We start from the raw sequence: 15290 nt of genomic DNA, 5'->3' as shown, positions 1-15290 counted from the left end.
TTTGGTTTTATTAACTGAGGTAAACTTAATAATTAATATTTTTTCTGGTATATTCCCATTCATCTTCTCAGAAATACTATGTGAGAATTTAAATCACTGCCTTTGTATTGAATAGTAGATCCCTTGGAAATTGGGTGTTGTAAAGTATAATGCTTTGGAAAGGCTGAAATGAATTTGATACTGTATATATATATATATATTTTTTTTTTTTAAGAATGTAAAGAAGGTAAGTTAAAGCAGCTCCACTTGAGGACTCATGCCTGTTAATCTGTAGCATAAGCTCCAATTTGTACTTGAAAACAATTTTCTGAAACTTGACTAGGCTGGTTTCTGTGTTGCTAGGGGCAGGAACACCTTTCTGTTAAAAGTGGTTTGCTTTTTAATAAGGTTTAACCATAATTGTCCAGTTTTTGTTCCACCTCAGGTTGCTCAGCTATTGTTGGCTTAATCTCAGTTGCTACCAGCATTAAACAAAAAATGCTGCTTTAAACTTGCCTTTCAGTGAATCACATGTTTTTACAATAGCAGATTTGTTTGTTAAATGAACTTAAAGACAGAAATAGATGAGCCAGTATTCAGGGTGAATCACCTTCTGGTCCATCTAGAATCATCCTTCTCTTTCTATAAACTGTTCTTTTTTAATCAAAAGATATATTTTCTTAGCAAAGTACAGCTCTAAGATGTGCATCGGCAGGACGCCAGTTTTTGTGTCACTGACTCTCCTTGTTTCTCTTTATACAAACAGTGAAGCCCATGAGAAACCCCATAGTCCTTGCTTATTTCGGCATTTCTACCGCTCTACTCTGCACTGGTGTGGCCTCATCTGGAGCACTGTGTGCAGTTCTGGGTGCCACAGCATAAAAAAGATATAAAGCTATTAGAGAGCATCCAGAAGAGGGCTATGAAGTTGGTGAAGGGTTTGGACAGGAAGCTGTATGGGGAGTGGTTGAAGTCACTTGGTTTGTTCAGCCTGGAGAAGATGAGTCTGAGAGGAGACCTCATCATGGTCAACAGCTTTCTCACAAGGGGAGGAGGAGGGGCAGGCACTGAATTCTTTTAGTGACCAACGACAGAACCTGAGGGAATGGCAGGAAGATGTGCCAGGGGACGTTTAGATAGGACATTAGGAAAAGGTTCTTCACGCGGAGGGTGGTGGAGCACTGGAACAGGCTCCCCAGGGAGGTGTCACAACCCCAAGCCTGACATGTTCAAGAAGAGACTGGACAATGCCCTCAGACACATGGTGTGAACTGTGGGTTGTCACATGCAGGGACAGGAGTTGGACTCGATGATCCTTGTGGGTCCCTTCCAACTCAGGACATTCTATGATTCTATGATTAGTTTTGACATACTTATCTATTCCTTTGGCTAAATGTGATTTGGATTTGTATCACCTTGTGCTGCTGAGTAAAGAAGGCAATGGAGTATCTTCCAAATGTCAATTGAATATTTTCTTTTTTTTATAAGTATATTTGCTCGTCTCTCTTGTATGCTATCTTTTCTCACAGTTACTTGCCTTTTTTCCTTCCTGCTCTTAAATGCCTCCGTTACACTAGCTTGGTGGAAATTGTTTAAATGTACAACCCAAATTCTCCAGTGAGGTTTGGCTAACCAACAAGCTATTCAAGTGGTTTTGTCTCCCGGGTATGTCTTCATCCTCTGCTTTTCCAGGTTGCTCGAATATCCTTGAACCCATAATTTACCCTAATCTCCTCTAAGGCTTTGAAATAATAAAATACTTAAATAAAACTCTTTGGATAAATGCCCTTTAAAATATAACTTTATCTGTGAACTATCAAGCTCTCAAGGGAGCAGATTTTGTTCCTTGGATGAGTAAGGGGTTATTCTGTCCACTGTGTTACTGTGGTTTGTCCACTGTGATCAGGCATGCCCATCTTAAATCCTGCAAAAACTCAAAAAAGATGAGGAAAGTCTGGAAGAAATCTGGGAGAGAGGCTAGACTGTTGCTCTGTGTAATTTTTTTTCTGGTGCTGGGGTTCAGTTCCCTGATCTACCACATGATTTGCTGTGGGTCACAAAGCCTTCCTGTGCTTTTGAAAGATAATTCTCTGCTCAACAGGGATGTTGCTGAGCATAAATTAAGGGTGGCAAAGTGCCTAGCCTTTACAGAGGGGTAGTCTTATGCACACAGAGAGGCTGTACTCAGATCCTTCCTTTGCAAAATAGGAAGAGGGAGATCACTTGACTTGCTATCGGCAAATCCACAGGGGAAGTCTGGCAGAGCAGGGGATTGAGTCCGTTTTTTTCTGCCAGAGGCCCCATGTGGTCAGTTTTTCTGTGAGAAGTCCTTTCCACAGTCCTAGCTAGGCCTAAAACTGGCAGAAAGGGAGGCTTGGAGGACCTCACTGGGACCTCCTGCACTGCAGCTTATCAGGGCACCTGGTCAGGCCCTGGAGACCAACATAATTTGGAGGTGGGTCAGAGTAATGAAAGCCTGTCTTCACTATTGCTCATTTTGCAGGTAAAGGGAAATGACTCTAGTTTTCATCCCTTCCCACACAGCTCAGCTGATTATTGATTTGTGCCAGCAAAAAGGATCTTCAAAATAGCACCAAAGGGAGAGAGGGAAGGAACATCTCTTCCCCACTCCTAGAGCTCTATAGCTAAATTCCAGGAATAAAGGTTTTGGGGTTTTGTGTAATTTGTGAATAATTTGCTTCTGAAGCTTATTATGTTACTGTGCCACTAAAACATAAGAATTCTGGTCAAAATCCAACCACATGACTATTATTTTAAAGTGATACCTTTGAGATTGTCTCTCCCTTTTCAGGCATAGTCTCCAGAAAGGCATCTGTATTTCCTCACGTAAAGTGGTAGGAAATGCAAACAGACCACAGTTCAAGTATGAAGATTACAGAAATTTATGACTCTCTTTATGCATTTTTTTTTTGGTGTGTGTAATAGCATGCAGGGAAATGATATTTAGCAAATGTTTTCTGAATTGTGTAGCTTGTGCAACTCTTTCCTGCTCAAATACTACCTTTTGTCCTTTTTTTTTTTTCCTTGAAATTTACCTCCTAGCAGTCTCAGTTTCTAATCTGAAGTTCAAAATTTTCTGTACCTAGATTTTATGATGATGAAGTAACACCAATGAAACCAGTACTTCAGCTGGATTAACACCTTTTTTTCAGGTGCCTACTGATGCTTAGGAGAATAATTATCTCTGGTAGCTATATGCCTTGCTTAATGTTGTACTTATTCAGAAACAGCAGAATGACACAGAAATTTATCTGAGGACTGAGTTCACCTCCTCCCTAGTTCCCGCTTTTCAGGAGCTTGGAAGTTAAAAGTCCTGTCTTTGGTTTTGACTGGCATGCAGCAACATCAGAACAGATTAGTTTTTTGGCAGCATGTTTCTGGGTGAGCAGCTCCTGCTTTTCACAGTGCCAAGGATGATGCCAAACTCATCAACTGTGCCTGAGGTCTTGGGGGTGGAGGGATGAACAGTTAGATCAGGTTTGGTGTGGCTTTGTAGCAGAAGTAGAAAGGGGAGCATCTGTGAATATTCATAATGGGAACAAAATAAATTACTTCTGTCAGCCTATATCCACGCATTTTCTTCTGGAGGAGATGAGATTGAATTTCTGATAAAGGGAGAATGGGTAGTACAATGGACAGAACTGACAGGGTTTGAGTAGCAAGGGCCTTGCACATCTCTCCAGTGTCAGAGAACTGCCTTGTGCCAGTCCAAAAAAAAACACTGTATACCACAAGTTACCTGCATTGGCACAAGGACAGTCCCCTGGGACTCTGACCCATGGGTGAACTACACTGTGGCAGAGACATACCTAGAGGGATTTCAGCTATGGACAATCCATGCCATGGCTCAGAAAATGCTCAAAACAGGAGTCACAAGTTTTTGTTGGTTGGTAACAAATGAAAAAAAATCATCTGACTCACGTCTCTTCTGCACACAGCCTGGCTCAGATTTTGTCTTTCCTGCTTGCCCATGATGGGGCACTTTGGAATGGCAGATGACTCCATTGTGCATGTTATAAGAATGATCTCACTGGAAAAACTGCAAGCTATAACATTTCTCTCTTCAGTCTTGGCATCTAGTTTTATAGGCAAGCATATGCACAAATACAAATATTTCTATAAAAGACATCTGAAATTTCTGTTTTGTTGAGGAGTCTTTAGATTTTGAATACAGACATTGCAAGAATAAATGATCTATTCTGTTTCATAAAGTGTTTTATAAGATTCTCCTACCTTGTTCATTTTCTCTTCAGGCCTCTTTTACTGAGACCGGTTCAACATATCATGGTTATAATTTTAGGGGACTGTTGATGTTAAAAATCATATTTGATCTTAGAATAGACTTTTCAGCTTGTTATTGTAGGCTAGTTAGTGCACAGCTAACAAAATAGACAAGTTTCCATTACCGTCGCATTTTTGTTGTGAAGAACCTTTCTGCCATCACTGGTTTTGCTCTAAGACTCCAAGTTGCTGTTTTCAGCTTTGTAATGGTTGAAGGAGATTCAGAGAGTTCCTAATTGCGATAGTGGATTTAGTGTATGTTACAGAAATGTTGCAATTACTACCATTTCAAAGCAGCAGCCGAATAACCCCAGATATGATGAATTAACTATTATTTGAATAGGCTAAAAAGACAGAGCTTTCTTTTCAGTTTTGGGTAATATTTGCATGAGTTTCCTGTGAAAGGGGGTCACAAAGCAGTTTTCACATGCCAATAGCATTCCTACAACATTAACTTTTTTTTTCTAGTTTCTGAGAGTGGACCAAGACAAAGACAGAGAATGCAGCCTGGACTGTGCGGGTTCCCCTCAGAAATCACTCTGTGCATCTGATGGAAGAACTTTTCTGTCCCGGTGTGAATTTCAACGAGCAAAATGCAAAGACCCTCAGCTGGAAATAGCCTACCGGGGCAACTGCAAAGGTGAGCAAATCAAAGTTTCTCTTGACCATAGTGAAAAATAATGGACTTCAAGTAGTTTTTGAAAACGTCTAAGTATTGAAAACTAGGATTGCTCTACTTGAAGAGTTGTCTGAAAGCAAGTAGGTGGAAATCCACCCTGTTAATTCTGTAACAATAGGCTACAAAATGGTAATCATCTTTATCCATCATCAAAAATATGACTCCCCCACCCATTTACACTACAGTAAGTCGCTATTAAAGCAATTGTAAGGTTAGGTCCTTTTTTCTGAAGGACTATATTATTGTCAGGCTTGTAGTAGCTCTCAGGATTGTTATCTCACAAGGTTTCTTGTCTACTGCAGTTTGGTATTTTGAGTTAGGGATGGTCGAATTCAGTCTTGTCTTTCCTAACTGCAATGATTTAGTTGGGCAGAAAAAGAAAAGTGAAAAAGAAAAAAAAAGAAGGATAGGACTGGGTACTGTTGTTTTGATTTGGTTTAAAATGTATTCTAATCCCCCAACATAAATATGTACAAATTGTAGGATTTAAAAAAAAAAAAAAAAAAAAAATATATATATATATTACATAGCTGAAATTTGTGTAAACCCTGAAATAGTATAATTCTGAAATTCCGTGTAACAGTTTGTAATGCTGAGAGCCCTCACAGGCTGTCCCTACCTACATCATCCACTGTTTTACTTCTGTTTAGAGAAACTGTGCATAAGCAGCCCTAGCACTTCAGTTCCAATACTTACAAAGTATTTAATGTTAAATCTTCAACTTTTAGAGTACCCTGGTGCTAGACAATGCAGTGCCTTACCGAAATGTAGGGTGATTCCCAGCACAATGATCTCTTTTTTAAAATGTAAGAATAGCAGTGGCCATAAAGACTTTCCCTTTCTCTCTGTCCAAAAGGCACGGGCAGAGGAAAGAAAACCCCAGGGACCACACCAATTCAACCTCTAGGAGGCAATTTTACACATCATCTCTCTCCATTACCTTGAGCAAACCTCTAAAGCATCAAAACTGGTTCAATGAGACATTCTGTCTCATCTTCTGCCTAGATGAAACACTATACTAATTCTTCAGCCCTTTCATAATAAGCCATTGTATTAGCTGATGGATCTATTTACTTTTGCAAAAAAGGTTAACATAATGAAGCTACCTGAGCCAAAGCTTTTGTTACACTCATGAACGACAGAGAAAATTATTGTGCACTTTGTTCATTTTATACATTACAGCATTATACACTTTTATGGAAATCAGTTTCGCAGAACGTTTTTCATCTTACTGTATTGACAATGTCAGCTGCAAGAATTTTTTTCCATAAAGGTACATTGAATTGCCCTACCGAAGGCATCTCCAGCAATGCTGGCAAATTTTTCTGTGGTCAACAACTACTATTTGCAGAAGTGCTCATTTGCTGTTTATTTATTAATGTGTAGTGTATCAGTACAGTTGTAGACTTGGAATTAGACATGTTAAACAGCTTAACTATTGCTAATAGCAAGTACACGTCATGCCCTCACCGATGAGATGCTTTTAATCTTTCAATTAAATGAATGTAAATATCACTCTAATATTTAAATATTTTTCCTTTGATAGGCAGTAGACACATGATTGCCAATAATATACTTAGTCAATATCAGCAAGACACCACTGCTCTTTCAGTTTTACATTTTCATAGTATTACTTATTCAGTCAAAGCAGTCTTAAATCTTGAAGTGACCAACGTATTTCTTCTTCCCTTGTCTGCAGTCATCAGAAATATTTCAAGCCATGAGAACAAGATTTAGAAAAGAAAAAGAAGATTTGCTGGCCTAGCTGCAGTTTCAGTTTGAACATTGCTAGAGCTACTCTTGATAGTCTCATCAAACATTCTTCTGAAGAGCTAGAAAAGTCCTCAGATTAAGATGTCTTTTGAGCCAGCTGATTTTGAGTTGCAAAATTTGTTGTTGCAGGTGATGTTTAATCAAAGAGCACGAGGGTTGTTTTAGTAGGGCTAACCAAAAAGCAATGGTTCCATTTCAGGGCATCTTTCAAGGTTTCAGAATTCATTTTAATTCCATGTTGGAATGAAAACAAATCCTTTTGGAAGTATTCATGTGTCCTCCCAAAAACCAGAGAAAAACAACACATTAAAACCTTGCTTTTGAATCAAATTTTGAGGTTGTTAATGAAAAAAGAAAAAAAACAAAACAGTGAAAGAAACATGCATGTTTGCACGTGGAAGTTGTGAAGAAACAAAAGAGATAATTCCTCGTATGGGATTCACAACTTTAAAACTGTCTTATATTCATCTATCATTGATCAGAAAATGCAGTCTTAAGTTGGTTACTGTCTCCTCCTGTCTTCTTCTCAGGTAAAAATCCCTGTTCACTTCACAAAAATCTTGTCTGAAAATTAAAAACTTCCAGGTACCATTTTAATTAGTTAGTACATGTTGACCAGCTTTTTCTTCAGTTCAGTCTATTCACTAGAAATCTAAACACCTTGACAATTTATGTTGACAACCTTTTATCATAATTTTGAGTCTGCCGTTTCTTGTTTATATATTCAGAAATGTGATTTCTTTTTACATTCATAGGAGAGTTTGCAGCACCACCAGATTGATAGCTGCTTTCTCTTCTTCTGAAAGCCAAATTTAGATTGACTCTCACCTATTCTCAACATTTGTCAGTTCTATTGGCTTTTGGTAATTTAAATGTTAAAATTACAAAGGCACAGTTTGCTTTAAATATGCTTCCTTTCCTCTCTTAATTCAGGAGTCATTCACAGTGACAGCTCAGGTAATTCTTCTGCATTGCAAAATAAACCATTTTTAGGGCATAGACCTTAAAGCTAAAATGACAGACAACAGTGTCAGCATTTATACATTTTTATTTTCTTTATTTCTTTATTTCCTGGTGATGGCTGTAGCAGAGACTGAAACAGCTTAAACAAACCCCAAAATGAATGAACCTTGAACCTTCCTCTCAGTTCTGAAAAACTGTGCATCAAAATAGACTACTCTGATAGATGACTTTTTTGAAGACCTTACAAAGTTTTATATTTCTCTCCCTTTTTTTTCCTTTTTTTTTTTTTCCCCCATCCACTTCCAAGCAGTGCTGGAATCCATTGCTAAGCTTGGAAGTGCTATAAGAACTTACAGTCTTATAAAATTTCTAGCCTACTTTTGCAATTTCAAAGATCTCGAATAATCTGTGTACACTGTAGATGAACAGCCACATTTTTTGACACTTTTCCAAACAAAATCTAAACTCTGAAGTTCTGGAGGTTTGCCATCTGCTTGATGCAGGCTTTTACTGTGCAATAAGATTATGAACTTAATAAATAAATGTATGTTGGCAGCTGAGAGATATTATTTGTGTTAGGGGGGCTGTTCAAATATCACCTGTGATGGGGATCCACTACACACACACACATGAATGCTTCACAGTAAATCTGGCCAAGCATAGCCAAAGAGACAAAATATATGAGAAGTGGAAAAGAAATATAATTGTTTTTAAGCTGCTCAGTAAGACACAGAGTCTATGGCAGTACCAGGACACAGTATGACTGCCTACACAGGTAAGGTGGTAGAGAGCTCCCTGCTGCACTTTGCATACAGGCCAACTAGTGCTTTTCCAAGGACTGTATCTATGTGGCTCCGGGGTTAGATGGGCCCATGACTGTTCCCAGTAGGCAACATGCACAGAATCATCTTCTTATTGGAGTTTAAGGTATTTCAACCTGATAACAGAGCCTGTCTACTCTTACAGGACTGTCCTGGTAAGCGCCAGGGGACGTCTATTCCTATCACTAATACAAACTTGGGCACAACTCCTTTAGCTCTTTGTTCTCTCTGCAACAGGGGGTAAGGATGGGATTGGAGAGCTCTGGATGTCACAAAGGAAGGCTACAAAACTGAGCTTTTGATAGTCTTTCTTATTACGTACAAAAAGTACAAGTTGAAGTTTCTTGGGAAAAAAACCCTTTAATTAATATCACTGAATGATGCAGCTGCCATTATGTTTAATGAGTGTTGCCCAGCACTGTGGTCGCCTGTAGGGCCAGTAGCTACAGTTATACATCTAATGGGGATTTTACAGGATTTATTACAAGATATAGGTTGCTCCAAAAGGCTGTGCTTGTATGGAAAGAGAAATGCAAAAGATATTGGCTAAAAACTTCTTCCCCAGCAGAAATGGGAGATGCATTGCTAAGTGAGGATCTCCTTTATCTTATAAATGTAAGGCTGAATGTCTGTCACAAGTCATGACAGATGGCACTACTTGAAACAGGTTGTTTTGGCTTTTTTTCATGAAACATCCTGTACAACCCATTTGAAAAAGTCTGTTTTCTTTTGTTTTGCTTTTTCTTCCTTCAGCAAGTGTTCAGAATTACTGTGCAAAATTTAGTCTTATCACTGTAGAATGGCATTGTACAAAGAGCATTCAAATTTTCTACTGTGATGAAAAATTTGTGTTATAGGTACAAAAAAAATGAGAGAATGCTTCAACACATTTCTGCAAGCCCTATCAGTTTCGTCTATGGTAAAATCAATAGAAATCTTCTATCAGGTTTGCTACCCTATTTGTTCTGCACTACTGAACAAATTTTTTGCCCAGAATTTTGAAAATGTGAACTCATATTTTTCCTGCAGCAGTTTTCGAATAATGCTAAAGTTTCCAAGTATTTTTTCATGACAGTGAATAAAGTGTATTAAGTTTTAAACCTGAAATAATGATGCTGGGTGAAGGTGAGTGGGATTGGAGGTTTTTTAAATGAAACTGTGCTTTTTTTTGACATGACAACCAGCTGTAGTCCTAGCTAGGTTAGTGCAAGATTTTCCAATAAAGCTTTTCATAGTTCAGAAACCTTGAATAACTCCATTCCTCTTGGGTAGTTTTTCATCTCCCATCTCAGCAACTTAATGTCTCCAGAGTAGAAAGTCTGCTAGCTGGTTGCATCTCGTTCAAAGAGAGCAATATCTGTGACAGCAGTGTCTAGTGGAAGGACCACAGTTTTTCTCTACTGGATCATCAAGTGAACAGTGACTAGTGGCCAGCAGCAGTTCAATTTGCAGTTCTGCTAATGGCGTAAGGGTGACGTGGAACAGGTGACACTGTAGTTCATCCGTGGTAGTTTCAATTTAAGAATTTATGCTCTCTATATTAATGTTTGCTGAGATTTAGGCAACTTGTCAGGAGGAAGATGAAGAGCATGTGTAATGCCTGTGACTGAATTTCAGATGTCTGTGACTACTGAGAATGTTTCACCTGAAAAACAAAGGTTCTGTCTCCCATGGAGATGTCCCTCATAGAGTTAGTTAAGAGGAGCTCCTGTTGTTTTAACTGAACTATGCCCTGAAAGTGGTCTGCAAGAATTATAGGATAATGCATTCAAAATTTTTTTTCCTTCTTTTCTTCTTGAAGAAAACTTGTCAATCACTGTAAAATTGTAGCTTCCAACTCACAGAACATTTCCGTATTTCACTATCAGCTTGTAGCAGCACCTGGATTTATAGGTAACTGTTAAACTGGACTTGGGACACAACTCTGAGTGGTTCATACTCAAAACAGCAGTGCAAGGAGCTTTACACAGAATGATATTTAAGTTGTGAGTGGTTTGGCATACAGTCTAGCCAGTCTAGCTGGCACTCAGAGTATGTATTCAGTGTTTGCAGAGGTGGCCCCAGCAGGACCTTGTTGCTTTGTGAGCACACCAAGGACAATCATAGCACACAGTGCTGTCATTGTTATTCTGTAACTATGTAGATCCCCTTTTTCCGTTGGAAATCCTAGATAGCTCATGTTTAACTTAATTCATTTATGGTATCTTAAAGAGCCTGGCTGTTTAGAAATACCATTCTTTTACGGGCTATCATAGACATAACAAAGGTACTATCTTCATTCTCACAATTCACATAAAGAACTGAAGCACATCAAAATATGAGTGGAATTTCCCATAAACAAGTATTTTACTATTTGCTATATACTTGCCTTAAAGAGAGAAACAGCCACTATTTGTTTAATTAAAATGGGGCTTTAAGCAAAAGTGAAAATTTTCACTCATTAGAATTATTAGTGCAAAGACTTAATGAATGAATTAAGGACATGCTTGAATGATTTGAAATGTTATGAATTAAGGTACATTTCTGTCCTTGGATAAACATGCTTTTGTGATTTTCCCTGTGAAGAGACAGGGTGACATCACTTGGCTCAGATTAATCTTGGTCCCAAAATTCATGGAATCAAGCATCCTTTGGGGTAATGTTACTATCGCCTCTTGGCTAAAGGACTGTATTGTACATGCTGGGCATGATTTCTGAGTGCACATCTTATCCTGTATTCACATGGAGATTGCCCTCAAGCTCAGCTTTGCCTGCGAGCTGGGTGTGAGCTTCATGTGTGCTCACAGGGCCTGAGGACGTCCCTCAAGCCAGCGGGTGGGCAGGGACATTGGCTTGGCCAGTTCACCTGCTGCCTGGAAGGCAGTCCTGTGGGCTGCATTTGGAAGGCAGAACATGCTCCCAACACATTTCATTTGGAAAGAGAGAGACATAGAGAGTTTTTTGGTTCTTTCCCTAACTGAAATGAATGAAAGTGGGAGTGGACCAAGGTGTCAGTCTATAAAATTAACATGAGCACACACTGAGAGCTTGCATAGGCTGCAGATTGAAAGCAGAACAGTTTTCACGTATCCTCATCACCTCTCTTTTTCCTCCTCTCCCTTTTATTTTTTCCTCGTACTGTATGAAGAAAAACAAAAACAAACAAACAAAAAAAGGGATGTCTTTTTTTTAAAATTGTTTAGGAAAAAATACATTTAAATGAGAAGGTATTGAGAAGTGGTATCGGTTTGTTTTTTTTTTTGAAAATAAGCTTGCTGGGAAAAAAAAAATTATTATAGGGCAGACTTGTATTTGAAAATACTTTTAGCTAGGAGATGTCTCCTCCTTTTTCAGATGTATTTTCTCACTGTAGACACTGCGTTTAATCTATAGGATTAGTTTCCAGACTGTAATGCTGGCAATCCTGGTACAAACACTGTTCAGCCCTGACCTCATTTTATTTCTGAGCCTTCATTTATGGTGTGTCAAGCTGTCATGTATGAAGCCACTGTAGTAAAACTGTTAATTTGAGAAACAAAATACTCAACATCTTGGTGAACAAAATTTATCTACATACAGAAGTTGTAATTTCTATAGTCTCTGAAAGCAAGAAGAGTTGCCTTCTGATTACACTTTCTAGTTGGTATTTAGTGAGGGTGGATGAAGTTTTAAGTACATTTGGGATACTTTTTGTGGAATACCCTTCACTCTTTCAAGTGTGTCCACCGGTACATGGAACACAGGACAAACACTAGAATAGTATCAGTTTTACTTGAGGTGGAATTTATCTCTTTTTAAAAAAACTCAGTTTTTCTTGATAATATTTCTCCAAGCAGAATTTGCAAAGCCAAATATATATAAGCATTATTTTCCATTTAAGTTTCAGGTTTAATATAAAATTAACATCTTAAAGCATCTTACATAGAAACTCCTAGTACTAAAGCAAAATACTGCACTGAAGAAAAGGAACCACCAATAATTGCAAGCTTTCTCAGATTTTCAGTGCGAGAATTATAAATTGGCCCATATTAGGCTGCTCCAAACTTGTTATCAGATCTCTCTTCTGCTCAGAAAGCCTGGTCTAGCCTTTGGCATGTAAAGAAATCAGAAAGCTGTAGCTTTAGGTTTTCTTGCATATATTTGATTCAGTTCTAGTCCAACTGTGTCTCTCTAAATGTGACTATTGGCATATTGAGATAAATATCGTTGTGACAAGAAGGAATCCAGCACAGCATTCCTTATTTTATCTTAAAGTTTAGCTATCTAAATTGCTGGGTGGGAAATGTGGGAAAAACAGTACAAAACAAAACAAACAAACAAAAAAGAAACCCCACACTGCCTTCTTCTGTTAGATGCCAATAAAGGAGAGTTTAGGTTAGGATTGCTCTACTGTTTTGTTTGAATCCAGAATGCAGCAATAAAAATTAATAGTGAAAGACTTGGCCAGCCCTTGTAATGAAGCAGGAAGTCTTTATTTTATGGCTATGTCAGGCTAAATGTCTGTACTGACATCCTTTCCAACACAAGAGGCTAATAATCTCTGTATCTTTGAAACTGAAACTTTGAGAATGTATGGCTTGCTATGTGTCTCCTGTCACTAGAGACTACAGCTATTTATATGCTTTGTTGGTAGACATGATCAATTCTTTGGAATATAGATTGACCTAGGTCAAATATAGAAAATTTTCATGTTATGAGTAGTTTATGCCGTAAAAAAGCAAACATTATCTTGTGCTCTGAAGAAAACATTTTTGTGCTAAGTTAACTACAAATTAAGGCCATTTTGCTTTTATAATATCAGCACCAGTTAGCCAAAGAGTGTAACAGTGAGAAAGAAACACAGAAGTAGAAAAAAAATCTGGTTCATTGGTAAGAGAATTCAATAAAGTGCTCAGGTGAATAGCTAACTTTGAACAGTTTTACACTGTGTATTTCTAAATTTAAGGGCAAGTAAGTGTATATAGGTATTCTGTCATAATGGAGGGGCAAAAAGGGAAACCTGCAGAGAAACAGTAAGAAATATTTAGATTATGTGTGTCTATGCTAGGTCTGCTTGTTCACATCTGTGTGACTTTAGAAAAGTTTTCTCTTTAGCCTAAGAACAGTTAAGTATCTGTGGAAAGCCCTCAAGGGAACTTTTTCTTCAAACGATTAAGTTTAACCACTTTATAAGGTAGTTTTGACAAAGTGGTAAATGTTTCTGATCTGTTCAGTGGGATATTCTATCTATAATAAAATAACAAACTGTGAAGTGTACTTTATACATAAATACATAACAACCCCATGTCACACACAGTAATCTCTTTGAAAGAAAGCAAAGTCTGTTCAGTGTATTGGGACTGGGAAAGGTACTTTTATTCTTACTGAAATATATGGCAAACCAAGAAATACTGGATGAACTAAATCAAAATCTTTGTGGGAGATATATCTATTCTTTTGGCAAACTGTTTATTTTTCCATGAGAGAATCTGGGCTAGATCTCCCTGTGGAGCCCCTGTAAATTCAATTGTATTACATGTCACTTCAGGGATGGTGTTTACATCTTTGATGAGTTTGTGTCATTGTTTTAATGATAAACTTCTACTTTGCAGTAATAAGCTTCACTCTGTGTTATATTATTCCATGTTTAGCCAGCGGAATTGAATTCGATGGATGTTTTGCATTTTTTTTACAATACTCCATTTTTGGTTCTGTAGTGTTGGAAATAAGGCATAAAATGAGATTAGTTCCAAGTCAGTGTGTGCTGCTTGTAAGGCTAATCTGTTTCCAGAGTTTCCTTGAGTACTGCAATTTCCTATTGACTTCAGTGCTACCGCAGGAAGTCCTGTGCTCCCAGGTGTAATGCATGACAGAATCTAGTTCTGGATCCTGCAACACTGTACCGGTGCCACTGCACTTCGTAGGTGAAAGTCTTCCTTGTTGTGTATCAAAGCTTAGCACAGAATTAAGATGACTTTGTATGTCACCTGTGCTTTCCAGAGGCTGGTCTCCTCTGGAAGCTAGAATTGTCACCAGGGCAGTGCAGAGCTGCTCAAACAGTTGCCTACAACTCTATAATCTTCTCAGTTCTGTGTATTTCTCTCCACTCCCATGCACCTATTTTTTTCTTTGGTTACATAACTCAGGATGCTTTTGTCTTCTTAAACCTTAAACCAGCCTTTGCAGTCCTGGTGATAAGCCACAGCAGTACAAGCAACACACTGGCAAATGTACTATGCTAAAAAGCATTAAGCCATGTACGAACCCAGTTTGACAGCTAATATAGTCCAAGTGAGCCAATTTGAGGTAAGCTCATACATCTTCATGCTCAGTTTCTATGCCAGGAGGATTTTTTTTTCCCAGCAAGCTTTTGGGATGTAAAAGCCCATTTACCTGGAGCTCAGAGGATAGTCTCACTGAGGCATTGACATAATTCAAATTTACAACTGGGCATATATATCTGCAAAATTAGTTTTTCCAATTTTCTGAGTATAGGCAAATAAGGCCTAATTTCAGCCAGGTTTTTGCAGGTCTTAGAAGCAAATGATCTTTTCACCAGGTCATATATCAGATTCCAGCTTGAGTCTGCTGGCTCCTTTATTAATACTTAAAGTAGGGAGAGAAATAAAGTATAGTGGGAATTCTAGTCAGTAACAGTTTCAAGTGCTTTATTTTTCCTCTAGATGCTTCCAGAAGTGTAACAAAAGGAGATTATATGTATGTACATATATATATACAGCAACAGTGAAACAAGGCTGACTTGTTCCAGTAATGCACAGTGGTTTTCATTCTTCCAACACATTGCAGACTTGGAG

The 15290-nt window shown here is 38.2% G+C and overlaps 1 protein-coding gene across 5 annotated transcripts in view; it reads left to right on the top strand.

The window, feature by feature from the left end:
* Window positions 1–15290, top strand: part of SMOC2 (SPARC related modular calcium binding 2) — a 144479-nt gene that overhangs the window by 38593 nt on the left and 90596 nt on the right. For all 5 annotated transcript variants that reach the window (XM_071806343.1, XM_065835742.2, XM_071806341.1 and 2 more), the window contains exon 2: window positions 4750–4921. In XM_071806343.1, coding sequence (XP_071662444.1) covers window positions 4750–4921 — 172 coding nt within the window. The remainder of the gene's footprint in view (window positions 1–4749; window positions 4922–15290) is intronic.

The sequence above is a fragment of the Patagioenas fasciata genome, chromosome 3 (genome assembly GCF_037038585.1).
Source record: "Patagioenas fasciata isolate bPatFas1 chromosome 3, bPatFas1.hap1, whole genome shotgun sequence".
Classification (NCBI taxonomy): Eukaryota; Metazoa; Chordata; class Aves; order Columbiformes; family Columbidae; genus Patagioenas; species Patagioenas fasciata.
This window is presented reverse-complemented; position numbering and strand designations above follow the sequence as displayed.